The 20,500-nt window shown below is 41.5% G+C and overlaps 1 protein-coding gene across 7 annotated transcripts in view; it reads right to left on the bottom strand.

The window, feature by feature from the left end:
• Nucleotides 1-20,500, bottom strand: part of SYCP2L (synaptonemal complex protein 2 like) — a 28,942-nt gene that overhangs the window by 1,050 nt on the left and 7,392 nt on the right. For 6 of the 7 annotated variants that reach the window (XM_039712120.1, XM_039712115.1, XM_039712113.1 and 3 more), the window contains exons 11-35: nt 20,073-20,125; nt 19,667-19,712; nt 18,804-18,896; nt 18,654-18,714; nt 18,087-18,235; nt 17,202-17,262; nt 14,761-14,879; nt 14,209-14,278; nt 14,004-14,049; nt 13,337-13,382; nt 12,295-12,383; nt 10,636-10,684; nt 9,476-9,531; nt 8,813-8,867; nt 8,116-8,272; nt 6,993-7,042; nt 6,294-6,390; nt 5,769-5,860; nt 5,546-5,609; nt 3,849-3,980; nt 2,995-3,119; nt 2,412-2,506; nt 1,037-1,136; nt 899-957; nt 339-408 (exon numbers count right to left, since the gene is read on the bottom strand). In XM_039712120.1, the coding sequence (XP_039568054.1) occupies nt 339-408; nt 899-957; nt 1,037-1,136; nt 2,412-2,506; nt 2,995-3,119; nt 3,849-3,980; nt 5,546-5,609; nt 5,769-5,860; nt 6,294-6,390; nt 6,993-7,042; nt 8,116-8,272; nt 8,813-8,867; nt 9,476-9,531; nt 10,636-10,684; nt 12,295-12,383; nt 13,337-13,382; nt 14,004-14,049; nt 14,209-14,278; nt 14,761-14,879; nt 17,202-17,262; nt 18,087-18,235; nt 18,654-18,714; nt 18,804-18,896; nt 19,667-19,712; nt 20,073-20,125 (2,034 nt within the window). The remainder of the gene's footprint in view (nt 1-338; nt 409-898; nt 958-1,036; nt 1,137-2,411; nt 2,507-2,994; nt 3,120-3,848; nt 3,981-5,545; nt 5,610-5,768; nt 5,861-6,293; nt 6,391-6,992; nt 7,043-8,115; nt 8,273-8,812; nt 8,868-9,475; nt 9,532-10,635; nt 10,685-12,294; nt 12,384-13,336; nt 13,383-14,003; nt 14,050-14,208; nt 14,279-14,760; nt 14,880-17,201; nt 17,263-18,086; nt 18,236-18,653; nt 18,715-18,803; nt 18,897-19,666; nt 19,713-20,072; nt 20,126-20,500) is intronic. The other variant, XM_039712114.1, reaches the window with a different exon arrangement.

Here is a 20,500-nt window from a genome sequence, read left to right as displayed (position 1 = left end):
ATGTGTAACTCCAAGGGCAAATGCATTGAGGGTCACAAACTACACAGAAACTGCCCCAGACTGCGAACCCAGGAGAAACCTCACTACCTGATGGCCCTTGTCTTTATCTTCTTCCCCAGGTCAGTACTCTGTAACCTCTTCCCCTTGTCAAACATTTCTTTCTCAATGCTTTCCATGCATCAGGGCCAGAGGTCCCACAAAGAACAAGCCCCACAAATCAGCCAAGCAAAGGCTTCACCTCCCAGGACTTCAGTTTCATTTTCCCACTTCTGACACCAGTCAGTCAGGCCAAAGCTCATTCCCCCATCCATAGGGAGCTGCTTTTGTACCACACGTACCGTTGTATTCTGGACAGCGATGGCAAAACTCCTTGGTGTTTCACCCAGGGCTGAGTCAACAGATTCAATTCTGAAAGAAAAACCATCTTAGCTGGCTTTTCATGAAGCACTTACTGGTGAAGTTTGAACAGATCTATTTACCACCAAAAATAAACCTGAGAATGGCAAGTTTTTTTTCTCAGCACTTAGGCCAGAGTCTTTTATACAGAAAATTATCACCTCCTTCCACGTCCTCTGACCCCTAGACAAAACCACATTGAGAGGGTGCATTGCATGTTATTCCAGATTCCAGAGTACAGCTCTCCTGAGCAATATTCCTCTCCCATACTACTTCCCATACAGGGTTCCCTCATTACACTCTAATTCCAATTGAAAATCCTCACAAGGCTGCAAAAGCTCCATCTGTGGACACCAAGTGTAGTAGTGTTCACCAAGTGAAGATGCCATACTAGGTTTAGAATCCTTTCCCATCTATCAGCAAGTGTACCACCAGTCTAACCAGTGCCCTCTGTGACCATCAGAGGACTTGTGAGCACACAGGACAGCTGGCAGAGATGTACCTTTCCTTTTGCTGGCTGTAGAACGTATTCAGTTTGATAATCTGCGCATTCCAGAAATCCTAAAAAGACCCCAAAGAAACCCCCTGTTACCTGGGAAGGGGCACCTTTTTGGGCTGGCACACAAGAAGCTGTACACACCAGTGCATCCTTCTCCATGACTGCCAGAATTTGAGTTTCCTTCTCCAGGCTGGCAAGCTCATCAACAACAATCTTCCGGAAGGCCTCAAGTTTATTCAGCCTAGTAATGAAAAGCAGAAACAATTTTACCACTTCAATGTGTAGTCACACAAGGTGGACAACAACCCCTTCAGCACCAAACCTACCTTGAGGCAGAGGAAAATTTCACTGCTGAGCTACATGGGGCAGATTTGTTCTCAGATATGTCACAGAGCATGTGAATAGCTGCACCAAAGGCATACTGCAGATAAATACAGCTCAACAGCCTGTCCCAAACAGCAGCCAGCAACAGAGGACTGGGACAGAGCATACAAATGAGTTCCCAGTGCAATACTTGCACTTCATGCTATCCTAACCTCTAGGGAGTTCAGGAGAGATCTCCTGTGCTGAAGACCTCTTTCCACCCAAATCATTCTATGATTCTGTCTTAACACAAACAGCCTCCATGGATTTTCCTGCCTTAGGTTTGATATGTACAGGATGCCAGCAATTTCTAAACCTTAAGAAGGGTTGTGGTTGCAACATTTGTGTTGGGTTTGCCACCATTCCCGGATGCAATGAGGTAGGAAAACTTTGGCAAAGCCCTGCATCCACTATCCTGTGATCCTGGTTAGATCCAAGTTACTTACTTGGCAACCAAGCATTGAAGCATCTCACTTCTATCTACTCTTATCTTCCACCACAAAACAACCAACTTTTTTTCTTTTTGGACTCAAACTTCTCCATGTACCTTAATGATTGCAAATTCTGCCCATAGAGGTCCCATTGATACCAGGGATTTTGACTTTAAAGGTTATTATTTCATACTACATTTGATCTAAATCCTAAAATGTGAATGTGCAATAGATACAGAGGCCTGATACATCCTATACTGTACTTGTAAGTGTAAGTATCTCACTTTACCAAATTCATAAATATTTGACTTCATTTTTTTATCTAGCTCCTATCTAAGAAATTCAGGATCTGAGAGGCCCCTTTTCTTCTCCTCCACTTCATTAAGCAAGTCACAGCCTGGCTTCTTTCTGAAAAGATTTAGAAATAGAAGCTACTAAGTTGATGACAACCAGAAGACAGTCCAAGGACTCTCCATCAAGTGCTTGTAACTCAAGCTTGCTTTGCAATTAACCCATCCTCTCCTCCTACAGAAAAACTAGGAGCAATCCCAGGAGTTACACTTCTGAAACTCTTCTTGCATAAAAGGAAAAAAATAAAAGACACACAAGTTATTTTGCCGTACAAACCATAAGAGCAGTATCCAGCTCTCAGGCTGGCTTTCCCTATCAACCAAAATTGATACAAAATTGAAGCTGTTTTCAGCCAGCACCAGACTACTTACCTGCACTTATGTATCTGGTTCAGCAGGGCAGACAAGTTCTTTTCTGAAGATCTCAGGGCATTCTGTGTGTTGATCTCAATCCTTTTGTACCGGGACTAGCCATGGGAAGTACAGTTAGGGACAGCAATGGCCCAAGTCAAAACCTAGAAGTGTAGCTTGCAAAACCTTTCCCTGGAAAACGCGTTCCTCTGCTGGAACTTGCCATTTATCTTTGCAGAAACTATCGTAAATCGAATTTAATCTGCAGTAAGATGACACATCAGTACTGCAGATACAGTCTGATTTAATTCAGTCACAGTAGTTAAACCAACAAGCCTCAATGTAACCTATGTGACTTCAGGGCAGTGTTGTGTTAGGAAAAACCTAATTAAAATTTTCTTTATGTCTTCCCTGAAACACTTCTTAGAATATACAAGTTCTTCAGAATATTTTTAAGAGCTCCAGACTAACAGACACTGTCACCAAAGTCCTACTCCTGAACACAAACTAAAGATGAGATATTTGCACTAACTCTCCCTGAGATAAAAAGGTAATTTCACAGAAGATGATCAATTGCCACACATGTTGAAAGAGCTCACATTACCCAGAACAATTTCTTCAGTTGGCCAATAAAGCTTTCAAAGGCAAAGATCACTCCTGAATCACTCAAGTCTTCATGAAGCATCTTGGAAAAAAACACATCATCTAGGCTATCATCCATTTCCTGACCTAGGAGGAAGCACATGCACAGTTAGCATCATGCTGGAAGACTTGCTGGAATAGAAACCTTCCTGCTACTGAAGGGATTGTCATTCACATGAGCAACAATTTCTGTTAGAGAGCTGGAATTTGGGGCCTGTTCTTCTAGAGCTCACAAGCAGGAGGAAACTGGCTCAAAAATCCCTAGAGAAATACTTGTTAGGGAGCAGCAGGGAAGGATAGGCACAATAGAGCAACACAAAGGTATCTACAGAGACTGAGGCAAATGCACAGAATAAAGGCAGAAAATAGTCAGGCCACCACTGCTTCTGTCTTCTACTTATGCATTGCAGGATCTTCTACTTATGCATTGCAGGGAAAGCCTGATTCTCTTGTGCTCAGAGTTCACAGCATTTTGCAGTTACTTCATCCATTACTTGCATGCATTTTTTCCAGCTCCTGTGTTTGTTGTTTTTTTAATAACTCTGTAAAATCATACTCAGAGTAGAAAGGGTGGATGTTATGGAGCAGCTGACCAAGTGAAACCCAAATATCCTTATTCACACCTCTACAGACATTGCCATCCACTGCCATTGGCAGTGCTGCATCTCCTGCGAATTTTCACTTTTGGATTTTGTTAAAGTTGGCCTGTCTACAAATACATCTCTTCAAGCTTCCATGTGACTATGATTTCTATCACAAGAAAAGCAAAGCTGAAAGCATTTAAGCACTTCACCTTAATTACCAACCGGATTTTACCTTTCTGGATGTCCACTTCCTCTTCTACTGAATCAGAAATTTTCTTTGGTATATGGTTAATCTCAGAGGGCAAGTGACTTTCCTCCAAACTAGAAAATTTAAGCTTTTTTACGATAGTGCCACTCAGTATATCTAGAAAGAGAATGAAGATGTTTCAGAAGAAATCTGTCCTTTTGCATGGGGTATATGACAGTGCCTGCTCAAGGAGAAACCACCACTGGAATTACCAATGTTTCAGAAAAGGAGGCAGCCTCATTTTATGGTCTGGCATCACACAGGACAGAATAAGACTGCACCTGAAAGCATCTTCCCTCACAAAAGCAGGGAACTAGCCTGCCTAGTGTTATACAGGTATTTGGAAAGCTTCTATGTCTCCATCCTAAAGATGGAAATAATTTCCTTTCTTGGCCTGCTACTCTAACCATCAAAAACCTCTGGTGTCCAGCTTCTTCCCATTCCCTTTTCCAAGCCAAGTCCTCAAACTGCTTATGAAGAAAATTTTTGAAAAAAAATTTGAATCAATCCAAACAATCCAAATCAAAGCTGCAGGGGCTTTGCAGCCTCTACTTTAGGGAAAATTTGCTAAAACTCAAAGAAACAAACTAGACCCCCATCCTTTTGTCTCACTGTGCACTTTTTCTGATCTCAATAAGTTGTCTGACAAATCATCTCCCTGGAGTCTCCATAGGGCAGAATGGAAGGTGGTGGGGCCCAGAACAACGGGGACAGTCAGACCAAGAGAAGCACCTTGGAGTAGATTTAGAGTTCACAGAGAGAGTCCAAATGCAATCAGAGACCACACTTGAAACTTCTGGGCATAACCCTGTTTGTGCCTTTGCATGGCAACAACTCCTCTCCAATTGTAAGGCTGTACAGCAAACAGTGATAAAAATGAAGTCCTCAGCATCTACCTTCCCCCAAAATTAAACAGATGTGTTATTGCAATGAAGGTGTATTAAAAAAAATGCTGGACAGGTAAAAGATACGAACACAGAGTCAGCTCATGAGAAAAGGGATGCTTTTGTCCAAGACCAGAATGTCAGTGACTCACCCCATAGTCACAACAGCAACTCAGACTCTTAGAATTACAACAACACTGAGAATAATTAGGATGAAAACAACTCCACTGCTGCTTGAATTGCTTGAAATTCAGTTGTTTCCAACCACAAAGAGACTGTGCTGCACTTTTGAGTTAGTTTATGAAAGTTCGGTTTCATTTTAAAAAAAGATCCTGACATTCCACTAACCTATTAGAAAAAGCTACAGCAGTAATAAGGCATTATCCAAATCCCCATTTAACAAATGCTTATAGCAATGGTTTACATCCATGTTCTTAGGTATAAAAAAATTCAGCAACTTGAAGGGATGCTTGTTTTGTTTAATCTGAAGTTGCAGTTCACTTTCAAAACATGAAAAATTATCTTTTGTGTGTCTCTTGGGTCATTAGCTTGTAAATCTACACTACAGGTCCCCCTATAATCAAGAACAGCTTTTAAGAGTTAGCAATGAATTCAGGAACATAAGTAAAAGCATCTTGCCATAGTGTGTCATGATCTACAAAACAGAAACAGAATTTAGGAAAAAAAAAGTAATCTCAAAAAATTCTGTGTTAATTTATCTTTGAAAGAAAACAACAGCTTTGGCACCATGTCTTTCTGCTTTTACCCAACTCTTCCATGTTATCAAGAGTAACAAACCTGAGTCCTTCTGTTTGCTACTTTCTTCCACTCTTGATAATTCGCCTGGTGTACCATGAACCTTCTAAGGAGAGAAAGGAAACAAAATAAGAAGATACCCACCCTGCAGACAAGCTGCCAGGGGCTAGTCTTGTTAGGGTAAGCAAAGGGACACAAATCCCTGGTTTCAGGCAGAGGTGGCCTGACAGCAGAGTGGGAGGAGGCTAAGCGCTGCATCCTGCACCTGTGTGGCTTTCTCCACATCACTGGGAGGGCTCCTGATAGGCACGCCAAGTAGCAGTGGGCTCCCTCCAAGATCATCTGGGAGTGTTTCATCTGTGTGAGATATTAATAAATGACACAGGTAATAGAGTTTGAATCCTGCGTTGGCTGGAAATTGCAATTTAATGACACAAAATAAAACCCAAGCCTCTCTACCCTCTCCTTTATCTTGTCACACAAGGAAGATGTGGTGGTTCAGGCTCAGTCCAAAGGCTGTTTTCTTGGTGGTTGTCAGTTTATTCCTTCACCTCTCAATAGCACCAGCTTATCATCTTCTTCTTGTACAAGAGACTATCTACACAGACAGTTATCTATCCCTCATAGCCATCACAAAGAAATGTTACTAGGCAACTATTGATGGAAAAAATGTGACAGAAAAGTGGCAAAATCAAAAAGAAAAATCCATCACCAAAAAATCTCATCCAAAAAGTACAGACCCATACACATCAAAACTCTAATGCACTGAAGAAGACCAAAATAAAAATACCAGCAAGATTCACTGTAGGTAAATCATCTCCCGTGGCACTAAATGTCCTTTTTCTCCTTAGCGTCTCCTTTGGAGCTCTTTGCCTGGATTCTCCCTCCTAAAACAAAAAGTCTAAGCCTTATTTAAACATTACGACAGAAGCAGGGGTTGGGGTGTTGTTTTGGATGGAGAGTTTTGGATGATTGGTTTGTTTTTTAAATACACTAAGAGTAGATATATACATAAAATATGCCTAACATACTGATGACTATCCAGCACCAAAGGAGACCTGTGCCCTGAAGTTCAATGCATGCAAGAATTCTCCCTTTAGGCACTGGAGATGTACATTTGATGGTGTTTTTCATAAGCAGAACAGAAGCGTTGTTGTCAAGAAAGAATAAAAGTTTCCCAGGGGAAAATAAAAGCTTTTAGTGTGACTACTAGTTCTAGGGATTTTTTTCCAGACTTTCTGTATTTCAAATATATATAAATATACACACATATATATTTGATATGCAGCATTTAACAGTTATTTCTATAAGATTTACCATGTTTTCCTAAAAACTCCTCCATTAGACCAATAGAGTCTCAAAAGCACTTAGCAGACAAATCTCTCCATCAGAACATTTGAGAATTAAAATAACACAAGCTTATTTAATTCTCACTTATTGGTAAATAATGTCTTTTAATCTGAGGCACTAAAGCATGACACCTTCTCACCTTCTTTGACTCGTAGTCGCTGCCACTACTTGCAGAAGATACTGGAAGAACTGCAAGAAAAGGTTCCCTGGTTACTGGCAACATAAAGAGTGTACTTTACCCCGTTAACTGAGTCACAATGCAAACCTTTTCAGTTTTGGTTGTCTAGCCATTTGCAAGATAAACCTTCACAACACTTCCATTAAATTTCAAAAAAACACCTTACTCTAACAAAGACAGATGCCACAATACAAACATACACAACTCACTGCATCCAGAGCAGCCAAAAAAGTAAAAAACAAAAGGCTCAGCATTTTGTCTGACAGTCCCCAAGTCCCAGGCAAGACATGGACTGACACTGCAGTGAGAACAACTGCCCTGAAAATTCAGTATAAAGAATACTTTGAAGCTCATCTTTCTTTTGCTTTTTAATCTGTGCAGAATCCAACAGCTACCTGAGCAAGCATCATTTCTCCAGGAGTGGGAGAGCAACATTCCATCTCATTCAGGACAATTTGGTTTCCATTTGGTGGTCACAGCAGCACACAGCCCTGGAGCATGGCTGCAGGGGAGGTCTGCTGCTGCTCAGGCCCGAGCAGAGGCTACTATCAGAGATAATCACATCTGACACTAAGAGCAAGGTTGGCTTATTACTGCATAAAGAGGGGAGCAGAATGCCCTGGTCTGCAAGTTGTGAGGATTTTCAAGGTTTACTTGCCAAGTCAGTGATGTTCTGGGGAGGTGAGGAGGGGAAGGCTGCAGGGAGGAGGTGTGGTAGTTTCAGAGAGCTCTTCCTCCTCGTGGGGTCAAGAGCACCAACACAGCCATCAGCTCAGGGCCCACAGGCTCTTCAGCACCATCACAGAGAGGGCTGCACCCACACAGTTTGTTCAGGTGCCAGATGTACACCTGGACATTTGAGCCCCAATTTGGGAAGGAGACAGGAGCCCAGTTCAAGCAGAAAGGTTTGCAATTAATCTCCTCCATAGGGCACCCCTTGCTGCTAGCCTCAAGCCTGCTCTCTCCCACTCAGGAAAGCAAGGATTTGGCCAAACTCTCCTTTTTCTAAACCATCACTAGCATTTACTTTTCTACAGCATGGTACATCATGCATATCTAAGTGTCAGTAGGGGATTAAGCTTACCTTTTAATTTACTTCTCACTCTGGGTCTTTTTCGGGTATAGCCAACAGATTTTGGCACTGACTGGATCTGAGAGTCAAGGATCCAGCTTTTCTCACTCTGACCAGGGCTTGTATTTTCATTGTTACTTTCAGAGAAAAGGTGTTTCCTGTAACTGGACTAAAGACACAATTAAGTCCTGTTAACTCAGAAGCCCCTCAGCCATTCCATTTCAGCTGCTACAAAGTTACCCCATTTCTTCCTTCCCACAATACAACATGTAAAGCTGTGAAATCTGCCAAAACAGCCACAGCCAGCTGTATAAAAACACCAAGAGGCAGATGTTTGCCTTTTGCCAACATGGGGTTTTTACAGTATCCCCCTTCCTTGTCTCTCTCCTGTGCCTAAAATAAGAGCACTTTTGCAAGGAGGAAAGGCTCAGTGTGTCTGAGCTGCATCCAGTGGCACATCAAGGGGGGGAACAGGTAACACAGACAATTCACTAGCTGGTCTGGCAGTGATGGTGCATGCTCATCACTGCTTTCAAAATGCAGACAGTATTTAGAGGCTGTCAGGATCACATTTCTCCAACTCTGCACTAGATACGCCTTAAACTTCAGCTTCTTTATGGGTGGAACAGATTCATAGAGGTAGAAATACACAGCATTCAAATAGGCAACATTCAAAGGCTCTATGGATGCAAAAGCATAGACAACTTACCTGACTTCTCTCAAGACTGCTTAATTCCTTGCTCTTGCTTCTTGTTTCATAAGTCCTGCCAAGTAACACAAAGAACCAGATTAGAGCACAGCAATTACACACTACTTCCACTCTGTGGAATGGGCACAGAGAAGTAGAGGTGGCAGGAGGCCCCTCAAGAGCTCAGCAGAAGAACCAAACTGTTAAAGAGCATACAGTTGCCAAAGTTTTGTTTGTCTGGATTTTGAAAGTAGTAATTCAGTGATATCTAGAAATCAGCATCTTTTAAAATAAAAATTAACCTGCATACATAGAGGTGGTGAGTTCTGGAAGCTTGCTATGACTGGAAGGCAGCCAAATCACAGCAGGGAGTTTAAGAATTTTTCAAAAATTAAATCAATCATTTTTGCATATAGTCAGAAAAGGATGATGTTTAAGAGTTAAATCTTATTATTGTCAAAATTGACAGGAGTGACTAGTCTTTCCAGTAACCTTTATATTCTCAGGTACTAATTTAAATATTGGTATCAATAGCATTCACAGACAGTGTGGTAGCTAAGCAAGGAACTACTGTACTAAAAATTCACCCAGCCTTTGGGATCCTAACTTAAAAGGTCATAACCAAAGCTATGAACCCTTATTCACATCGCAAAAGGTTCATAAACACAATGTATAATACTGTACCTCAGAGTTTGTGAAGAAGTTCTCTGGGCAAGAACCTTTCCTTTGGCTTCAGCAACCTGAAAGCAGAGAGTTGTCTTAGAGCCCAGGTGCCACATAAAATACTCCATATAGTAAAAATAAATCAGAATTCAGAAAGGAAATGGATTACCATTCATGCTCAGAAACGTCACTTTTTAATGGAATGGGAGTTGTTGAATGAAACAGTGTCATATTATAATAGACAAACAGCTAAGTCTTAAACAGAGTTCCTTTCTCTTTTCCTCGGTTTATGAATAATGCTCATTTTAGGCACCAACATGACAAGACACGTCATTTAAATCGATAGCAGTGCTGGCAGCAGCACTGTAAGCAGAGCGCAGGGCCTGGACAGCCCTGGGACAGGCTGCTGGGACCGGGGCTGGGTGCCATGGAGCAGGGATTTATGCTGACACCCAGTGGCAGTAGCAAGGATCGGGCCACGTCCAGTTTATAACAGAGAAATTTGGGGTGTTGCATTTGGCACCCATTGCCTCACAGTTAACAGGCACCAGTGGCAGCCCCCACATCAGGGAAGGGGCTGAAAGCCAAAAGGTTTGTCCAGCACAGCCACGTTGATGAAAGCCATCAGGAGCAAGTTCACAGCTTCCTGGGAAAGGCCACACTGGGCAAAGTTTCAAAGCAGTCAAAGTGATTAATTTTTTTTCCCCCCCTCCCTTTTTTTTTTTTGAGAGTCTGCAAATGTAAGTCAAGCAGAATTTCCAACAAAAGTTTTGTGAGGACCGAGTTTTAACCAGGGATTCCCAGCTTGCAAAGCACAGCTTGAAGAGGATTTCAGTCTCTTCTATTTAGCCTAGGAGGACAAAGTGAATGCTTAGCAATCTGCTTTTGATATTCAGTAAAGCACAGAGACTGGCCTTCAATCACAGCCTCATTGGATCAACAGCACAAATGTCTGTGATGTTATCATGCATTACCCACCACAAAATTCACATAGTGATGAGCATTCTTGCCACTCAAAAAAATCCATTTCCACCACACAAAGAAAACAAAAAAATCTCAGGTTCCCAGTTGTCTGTCTTGCTAGAAGAGTGTGTCCATCCTTACAGCATTTCTGCAGTAAATGATGCCCCCTGCTTCAAGTTACTACTCCATTAGGTGCTGAGCTTCTGTCTCAAATTTACCTTTTCACGACTTGAGGAGTCTGAGTTTTCAAAGTCATAGACTTCCTTCCTGCAAGACAACATAAATATGGCAGTGACGTACAATAGTGAAAAATCACTCTATAGAATTCCACTAAGAATAGGGAGGTGATAATGTGGTTTCTTTCTGAGCCCCTCACCTCAGATACCTCACAGGCCTTAAAATACTGTTTTCTAAGCTTCTAAAAAATACTTGCTCCTTTTCTACTTAGTCTTTTTGCTGTGTGTCTTGATTCTCACTTTTTAAAATAGTAACTGTTTCAGGAAATATTCAAAACATCGAAATTAACCCATCCCTGTTTACATAGAGGATATTTTGTTCTCACATCGCCCTTAGTAGTACATGGTAAGAAGTAATGAGTGGAAATATAACACCAGAAGCATTTTAAAAGTTCCTTTTAATTACTTTTTGAAAATTCTAGTATTAAATATTTGTTCTCTAATCTCTTCTCTGTGTACACCTAGATCTTGTTTTCATGTCCTCCAACATTTAAACTTAACTGTAGTTTTATATATCTCTCCAAATCGTAACTATTTAAAAAAAATACTGCAACAATTGCTGAATATACAGTACATCATCTTTTTACTAGTAAAAGGAATGGGAGGACTAAAGAGCTGAGTTCCTCGCCAAAGGAAGGAAACACTCATTTCCAGACGAAACACTAGAGGGAGCAGAATGACCAGAGTTAAGAAGTTCCACACCCCTAACTTCTACACTGCTGCTCCTGTTTTAAAACCGGGATTTGTTGCATCAAATTGTCTTAAAATACACAAAACAAAAAACTTATGAAGCCCTGCATCAAGTTTTCCAATTCTTACCAACAGTCGAAAAAATGATCTAAGTACTTGAGGTTTTGGGAGATTTTCTGAGCTAAGGGATAGTGGGCTGAAGCAGGACTCCCATGGAAGCCCCAGAACAGCAGCAGAGATCCTCACACACAGTTCATTTGCCCTCCTGCTCGGCAGCAGACATTAACTTGAACACAACACTTGGCAGAGTGTGGAAGGAGGGGTCAACAATGCAGACTTTCAGTGCCACAGGCTGCATACAGCCCCCAAAACCTCAAGTGCTTCTTCCTGCAGTTTCCCCAGCTTCCAATGCAAACAGACAGATGTGGGGATGCAAGGGAAGGGGACAAATTGAGAAAGAGGCCATCCTGAAACCCTAGGACACATGATGACAAGAAACGGGGACAATATTCGAGAAAACTTAAATATTTGTGAAAAAAGGTGATGCTCAGAACTCAACTCACTGGAGGAATGAAACCCTAGGACACATGATGACAAGAAACGGGGACAATATTCGAGAAAACTTAAATATTTGTGAAAAAGGTAATGCTCGGAACTCAACTCACTGGAGGATTATGATTGGGCAAGTAAAAAGCCAACATGTCATGACATAGGGGTAGAGGGCAATTTTGCAGGCTAGGGTTAGCTTCTGAGATCTTGATCACTTTGGGCACCCAAGGAGTCCTACAGAGACAAGTTATGATCCTTCATAGCCTCATACTTGTTTTTCTGCCTGTTCTAGGTAGTTGGGCCACTCCCCATGGGGACACCCTTCCTCCCTGAGGGCTAGAAAAGGTCTAAAATTACTTGGTACACCAGTTCCTGCATGGGCACAGGGCTTGTGCTTCATACCTGTCTTCAGCTCTCTTCTTGGCCAAACTTGTATTCCTGTTTCTCTTTTTGGTGGTAATGTCCTTTGGAATAGGAGGGAGTTGCAGAATCTAAAACAACAATACCCAAAGTCATGTTCTGATTCTAAAGCCTGCCAAAAGCAGAGAAAGGGTGTGCCAGGAAACTTCCTTCCTCCCACTACAACAATTTTCCAGGTGCAGCTGAAAAACTGTTACCTGCAGTACTTTCCTACCACAAAGTATGGGACTCACAGAGCTGAAACTGGGGGGTCAAGAAGGTGGGGGGAGAGAAAGTAGCTCAAAATCTTTGAATTCACTGTAAAGTGGGCAAGTGTTACAAAGCAACTGAACTGGCAGTAAAAAAATTATGGGTTTTTTAAATCTTAAACTAGCACCTAGAAACAAACACAAGAACAAGTCTAAAAGCTGATTTCTTATATAAGTACCTAAACTCAAGATATTGCTTTGGGAATTTAATTTTTCTCACATAGTGCATTTACTTATTTGTTTTAATACATGGACACACCAACAGAACTTTCCAAGTGCAACTACAGATGACTCCCAGTTACTTGGTAATTTACCCAGGCTGCAAGTTCCTACATGGGAGAGCCATTAAAGCCCAGATACAAAACTGAATAAACACATCTGTAGACTTCCAAGGCTTGCCTCCATTCAGGAAGCAAGCATTCCTTCTTGAGGAGGGTGTGCAAGACTTGTGAGGTGCAAGTATGTCCCACACACCCCTGTACTCCTTGGACACAGGCACAGCACATTGCTTTGGGGCTGTGTATGTTCTGAATAAACTCCAGCAAGCTTGAATCACTTGGCTGGGCCCCTCTAGGATGAGGTTGGCAGCTGTTGCCTCTGCAGCTCAGTCCTGGTGCTAAGTGGCACAGCACATCAGGTGTGACACTGTGGGCTCAGGACACTGCTCAAAGGCACGAGTGGGTTAACCCATCCCAGCTTTCTCCGGCAGCTCCACCAGAAAGTCTCTTCCCTACCCTGTATCTCTTCACTCGGGGAGACTCCCAAGGCACACGTACCTTTGGTATCTGTTCATCCATGGGTTCTTCTTCTAGGGGATTCTCACTGGGGACAAGAGGACATGTGAGGGAGCTGCTCATCTAAAGATCAAAACATTTGTTAAGTACTAAGTGGCTGGGGGGAAAATCAAACTTGGACCAGTTAGCACCAAAGCAACAGTTTAATATGTAAGGAAGAAAGGTAAATCAGTAGCTCTACAGAGGTCCAGCTCCTTAACTAAAAGAAATTCTGTCCTCCAACGTTCTGGGGGAAAAAAAGGTGAATTCAAGCTAAGGTGAATTCAAATTCACATAATTTTTCACAAAGCCATGGTGCCCATAATGAACAATCTCACATTTGGCAAGCTGAGGTTTCACAGCTGAAGTTTAACTGTCTGTGAATTAGCTGTGGGCTCACCTTGCGTTTGGACTGAATCCGTGATGAGAAAAAAGTCACACCAAAGCAGCTGCCAATCTAGTAACCAAACTGTTCAGCAACCCCAAAGTATTGTAACTCCAGGCAAACAATGCCCTTGATGTCCATGTGGCAAAACAGAATCTTCTATTTAATAATTGATGGAATAACCTCAAAATTATGTGCATTAAAACCCCAGGGGGAAAAAAACCCACACACACAAAAGAGCCACAAAAAACCCACTTTGCAAATTTCTGTCTGCAAGACACTTACCTAGGCTTAGCTTTCATCCCTGAGGATGGACTTTTAGAGTTTTTTCCTGAAGAAAGCAAGGAAACTATAGTTTTATCCTCTGAAGCTACTATGAAACATTATCTATTTTTTGCTGTAAGACCCACGAAATCAGAGCCTTCAGCATGTCACCTGTGTGACATTTAGCTGGGTCAGACTTAAGGTACTGAAGGGAGCCATGCCTGACCTTGGTTAGCATCTTCCAGGTCAGTCTGCTGGCTCACTGTAACCATGGCAACACCAGAGCTGACCATTTTCTGTTTGGAGACATGAAACCATGAACAAAACACACATATGATCAATAAAAATGTGGGGGTTTCCATAAACAGATTTTTCAATGGTAGCTTGTGGCAAGAACTGCATGGCAGGTTCATCATTGTCCACACATAAAAAACTTTTAAGCTGCGGGTTTCCATAAACAGATTTTTCAATGGTAGCTTGTGGCAAGAACTTCATGGCAGGTTCATCATTATCCACACAAACTTTTAAGCTGCATGTGAGTGATACTATGGGTTTCTCACTAAAAGCATCCCACTGTCCTCTTACAAGAGGAAGTAATTTATTGTTTCCTTTTTAAAAGCAATTTTGCCAAAATTGCAGCTCTGGAGGTAAGTATTTGAGCTGAATAGACACAAACCAGTTTTCTTTGAAAGAAGGTTTTAGTCACACCTGTAAAAAGGCAGACTGGAAGAAGGGAAAAGGGGCACAAGGACCATTCCATCATACACCAAACACTTACTGCTACAGTCCCTGTTAACTGCTGTCTGTGCTGAGAGGTTAAGTTGTCTTTTTGAGTCTCCACACTGTCAGAGTTTGAAGGATTTTTCCACCTCTGTGTGTTAGAGAGCACAGGTATTTCTGCAGAACAGCAACCAGGGTGAGAATGCCATTGCAGCAGTTAAACACACTCACCACCTCTTTTTCCATTCCCACACATGCATTCATAAATTGCAGCAGTACAACCTTCTAGGCACATCTTCAGCTCACATTTAACAGAACAAACCCAAGTATCTTCAAAGTACCCAGTGAAGAATTGCAATGCTAAATAAACAACATACAGGCTCATCAATACTGGATAAATATACACAAGTTTATCATCTTACTATTTATATCGCTACATTGACTCCTAGGCTCTGGAGGACATGGAACAAGCCTTTGTGTCTGACTACAGCAGAGGGATCTTCCACCTTCTATGTTTTCCTCCACTCAAATTCTGCAAAATTTGTTTTATTGCAGGTTAACTACCTTCTGCCCTTTTTCCTCCTAGACTGCTTCAAGTAGCAGTGCCCACCTTGCACCTCTGTGTGCTCCATGGTAGGCACTGATAAAGTAACTCCTGGCTCATCTGCATCTCCACAAACTGGAGGACTTCCATTCTAGATTTTAGGCTGTAACTGGAGGAAAGTGGAAAGGACTACTGAAGAAGTTACTGCCCTGGACATTTACAGGTGGAAGTGGCTCTTTCAAGTATGGAGAAATCTGAAATGCACAGGAACTTAGAAGAAATTAAACATTTCTTTTTAATATTGTCACAGAAAGAATGTGACAGCTATTCTAAGAGATCTTCAGACTGGATTTATTTTCAAGACAGTGGGTGATAGCAGTAGGAAGAGCTGTGATTTCACACTCTTAGAGGACATGGAAATAACCGTCAAGTAAGTTACACTAGGAAGAGACCCACACAAAATGTAATCACTCAAACCTGAAATATAGCCAGTTTTGGAGCAAGAGCAAGTCCCAGCTTTCAAAGTTAAAAGACCACCTTACGGAAAAAAAAACTACCTTCCAAGGCCAGTTTTGGAGCAAGAGCAAGTCCCAGCTTTCAAAGTTAAAAGACCACCTTACAGAAAAAAAAGGACTACCTTCCAAGAAATTTGATACCAAAAATTGAGCTGAGGAAGCTTTTCCTGTTTAAGACCAATTTTGATCACACACACACCTCCTGCTTCTTCGCTATAAGCAGCTTTTTCTTAAGGCTGTAAGCTACAGTTTGTGAGGACTTACAGAAGAATTTCAGACCATAAGATTGAAAGGAGTTACTCTCTCTTTCTTTATAAGTGCTGGGCTTTGACCTTCCTTTGGGTCAGACACAGAAATTATATGTCTGTACTTCAGGCTCCAAGTTACCTCAACAACTACTGCATTTAGGACATAATAAAACTCTGCCAAATGATCCTGGAAGTAGATGCCTTGCAGAAGATTGTCACTGGCAGCAGCACGGGAAGCACCACCATTTGATGATAGAAAACTTGATGCACCCAGTTCAAAGAAACACAAATAGAGAATATTGGAATAAATGCTATTTCAGGTGCAGCTTAGACCCTGTCCTACCTTAAGGCAACTATTTTTGTAGCTGGGGCACACACAGATACAGCCCTGCAGCACAAGGTATTTACAGCAGCAGGTCACCTCCTGCAGAGGCACTGGGCTGCTGCTCACCTTTACCCACAAACAAGGATTGCAGGTGAGCACTTCTGCTCCCCCAGCTGTTTCTCTATGACAGCTCCAGGCATCATCCACTGCACTTGGGGACAGGAGCACATCATTCACTAGCACATCACCTTGTTCAGAAAAAACAGAAGTCGCCCTGCAGGAAGCTTTAGTAGAGGTTGCCCCACCATACACACCCCACTGCACAGAAGGAGCTTGTCAAGTGCCAAGGTGCAAGCACTGGCCCATCTGGGAACCTGAGCTTTCAGGAGGCCAAAGGCCACCACGTGGCGTAGCCAAACCAGAAACCAGGCACGCCAGAGGGGAGGACAGGAGGGTGCATCCCACCACACCTGCAGATGGAGAAACAGTTCTGCACACCCTGCACACCAGAGGTCAGCCAGCAGCTGACATGTGCCTTGCCAGGCCACCTGCCAGCACAGAGATCCTGTCTCCATGAGCATTCCCCTGCTCGTACAAGCCCAGCAGCACATGGCCATGCTGCCCAGCCCTCACTCCCTGGGCTAGAGGGACTCAGCATCTGCCACAGGCAGAGTTACCAAGCTCACAAGGCAGGAACAGTAGAAGACTGAGCTTGGGCATGGCTTGGTTTTTTTGTTTGATTTTTTTTTTCCTTTTGCCTTTTTTTTTATTTTAAGTGATGTTAACTCTGAGCTGTGGACTACAAGTGAAAAATGATAATATGAAAACAGATATTTAAATTTAAAGAAAAAAACCCACAAAAATTACCTGCTTCATTCTGCATGGCTTCCTTCCCAGAATGGACAATCTCCTCTTCAGACTCAACTATCTGTTGGTATGAATTAATCTCATGTGAAAGTGGACTTAAAAAGAGTAGTCTTTATCTAGTAAAGTCAGCTACTTAATACAAAACTAACAGTTGCTAATTGCCAGCAACAAATCAGTGGATACTAATTGAGTTGATCATTTGGAAAGGTCTTGGCTCCTTTAAGGACAAATGACAGCCACTATATTATGACTATTTACTGTCATGTAGGCTTTTCTGTAAACACCACAGACTGCGGATGAATTGCAAATCAAAAATTAACTATATTAACACTTGGGGGGAAAAAAGAAAAAATCATACACAATTTACATTTTCATATTAACTAATCAAAATGCTGAGGTTTTAGAAGTACTCTAATCTTTGTCTTGACTTCTATCTACAAAGTCAGTCTAAGATCTGTAGTTTTCAGCATGCCTCCAGACTTTTGTGTAACAATTTGCTCATCCTGTGCAATATAACACTTGCCGCCATATATAAGATCGTGTCCACACTTAAAGTTATGTAATTAAATGCCACAGGCTTTATTTTCTACTTCAGAAACTCAGGAAAAGGTATAAATCAATGAATTAGCAAATAATTTTAACCTTCTGGATTTTGAACCATAAATTTGAGTACCTTGAAACTTTTTTCCTAAAACACCTAATTTCTCTTCCAGGCCAAAGCTTAGAACATCTATGTAGAGTGTCATAAATCCATAGTGGGAAAATAACTATACAGTAAAGAGAAACAGAAAATAAAGAAACCACAAAACACAAATCCCACATACCTGAATTGTTGTGTCCAGTGTAAAATACAGTTAAGAAAAAACCCCACATATTAGAACTTACCATCAGTCTTTCATCTCCCAGGACTTTTCTAAGTACACTTAATATTTCAAATTCAGCACTGAAAACCAGTTTGACTTTTGTTGCTTCTGTTTTGTTAAGAGCAGCAGGTATCTTCATAAAAAATTTAACAATCTTTTGTCTATCCTTCTCTATGAAAAAAAAAAACCAAAACAATCAATTACATTTGTTTTAGATCAAGACATTCTTCGGTTAATCCCAAAATGTCTGAGTATTTGTTTTGGATTTTTAAAACAGTCTTTTACATCTTGCCCGTGCATTTCCACTTACTCTGCTCATTTCTTTCCCCTTGAGTCTTGGTTATTCTATTCCCCAGGACACCTACAAATTGACATCTCAAGGTGTCCTGTTGGGGTAGGGAGGGGGATTTATTGTGCAGAATGGGCCCACACATAGTCCAACAAGCAGAGCTAGTGCAGGATGACCAAAGGACAAGGCAGAGAGGGAGGAGAATACACAGGAACACCTTGGTGATGGTGGGAATTTAGGTTTACCTGTGTCTCATGGATCCCCAGCCAAACAGAATAGTGTTGTTGGGAAATATCTTACCCTTCACACTGTAACTGTTGACATTTTCTTTTGACAGCCTCACAGAGTCCCAAAGAGTTCCCTTTGAAAACCAAAGCCATTGTGTCAGAAGGGCTGAGGGAGAGCCCACTGGTTTAGGCTAACCCAAGGCCACCTGGGCTTTGCTGTTACCTCATCACAATCCACATAGAAAGTTACACTCTGGCTGCCAGCATTAAAGTCAATCCAAAACTCCTCCAGTTTCTCATCCGATGGCTTCTTCACCTGGGGAAGAAGAGCAGCACTGTTGTTCCCCAAAAAGCCCCACAGCTGCTGTACCAGTCAATTTTCTCTAATGAGAGAAAACTGGAAAGCGTTACCCTACGTAGACACCCGTACACCTTGCAGAAACAGGAGCTTGGGTTATGCTGTGGGGTGCCAGCCCACTGCTCCCCCAACCACACCCATGTCAGACATGCCTCTGCTTCAGCCACAGGAGCAGAAATGCACAAATGCTTGCATGATTGTGCCAGGAAAGAAGCTATGGAAGCTCTGTTTCTGAGCACTTGAAATAAGCAGAAGCAGTGGAATCAGCTTCCATCTACATGGGTTTGATTCAGTATGACTGTCAGGAATGGTGCCAGTTTATTCAGCTGAAGACCAGTGAAGCAAACTGCAGGATCTGCAACTCTTCTCCAGGGGCATCAGGCTAATCTTGTTTTCCGGCAGTCTGGAAACAGCTCTGCCAGAGGACTCAGTGTTGTCCTGTCCTCCTGTTTCCTTTTAGGACTCTCTTCTGTCATCACCATGAAGAGAAGTGTTGCCTCTATCACTTGGCTGATATAAGAGCAAAGTCAGCAGCAGTAAGTTGGGAGCTAAGTGACAAACAAGCAAACTTTCCAGCTAGAGCAGAAGGTTACACCCTGTGCTCCAAGAAATTGAGCTCTTCAATGAAAAAGAGGCAGGGGAAAAAACCCCAAACATTTACCACAGAAAGCAACATTTCAGCAGCCATAACACAGTAGGGAAGGCATCAGAGCTTTAAGAGCTATTACCTCGTTCATTTCAGCAAAAGCAGATATGCAAGGAAATGAGTAGACCCTGGAAGAGAAGCAGACTTCACATGATATGTTCAACATTAGAGTCTGACTTCAATGATTTTATTTTTAGTAAGATTAGTAACCAATCTTATTGTTCAAAGAATAATTTTAAATTTTCTAGAAGTAAATTAAGCTTGGATAAGAGACTACTGTATTTTAGTAGTGGTGTGTTATCTTCATTTATTTTACTTTCAAAACAATCACCATAAAAATCCATAAAATTTCCTTCTTAAAAAAACAGCTTAATTTTACATGTGATGTAAAATATTTTTTTATGTTTAAGCCAACCCTTCTCACAATTCCACTTATTCCCCTCTGCAGTAATGATAGCACCAATTTATTCTGTTGGTTCTCAGCTTACCTTCTTTTATCTCCAAGCCTTTCATTTAGTAGATTAAGAAATTTTCTGCAGTCCTTCAAGACAAACGACATGTTATTTTTTTAAAAATCAGGCTACTTTTCCTTTCAAAGAGTTATTCCATTGTGTAGAATAACCATTTGCTGTGTAACCTCTAATGTCCAGTTAAAAGCCTTAAGCTGTGGAACATCAATGACCACTGGGAAGAAACCCTCAACTTACTACAAAAGGTTAGACCCAACTTAAGACCAGCAAGAACTCAAATATAAATCCCACAAATTAACTTGTTTATGCATTATTTATATTTTTTAAACTTTTTTATAGTTAAAATAACTTAGAAGTAGGAGCTATTTTAACAATGTTAACAAAATGATTTAATATTTACCATATTAATAAGAAAAAGAAAGGTAAAACATAGCATTCACAAATAA

The sequence above is a fragment of the Passer montanus genome, unplaced genomic scaffold, assembly GCF_014805655.1.
Source record: "Passer montanus isolate IOZ18808 unplaced genomic scaffold, ASM1480565v1 scaffold26, whole genome shotgun sequence".
In the NCBI taxonomy this organism is placed as follows: Eukaryota; Metazoa; Chordata; class Aves; order Passeriformes; family Passeridae; genus Passer; species Passer montanus.
This window is presented reverse-complemented; position numbering and strand designations above follow the sequence as displayed.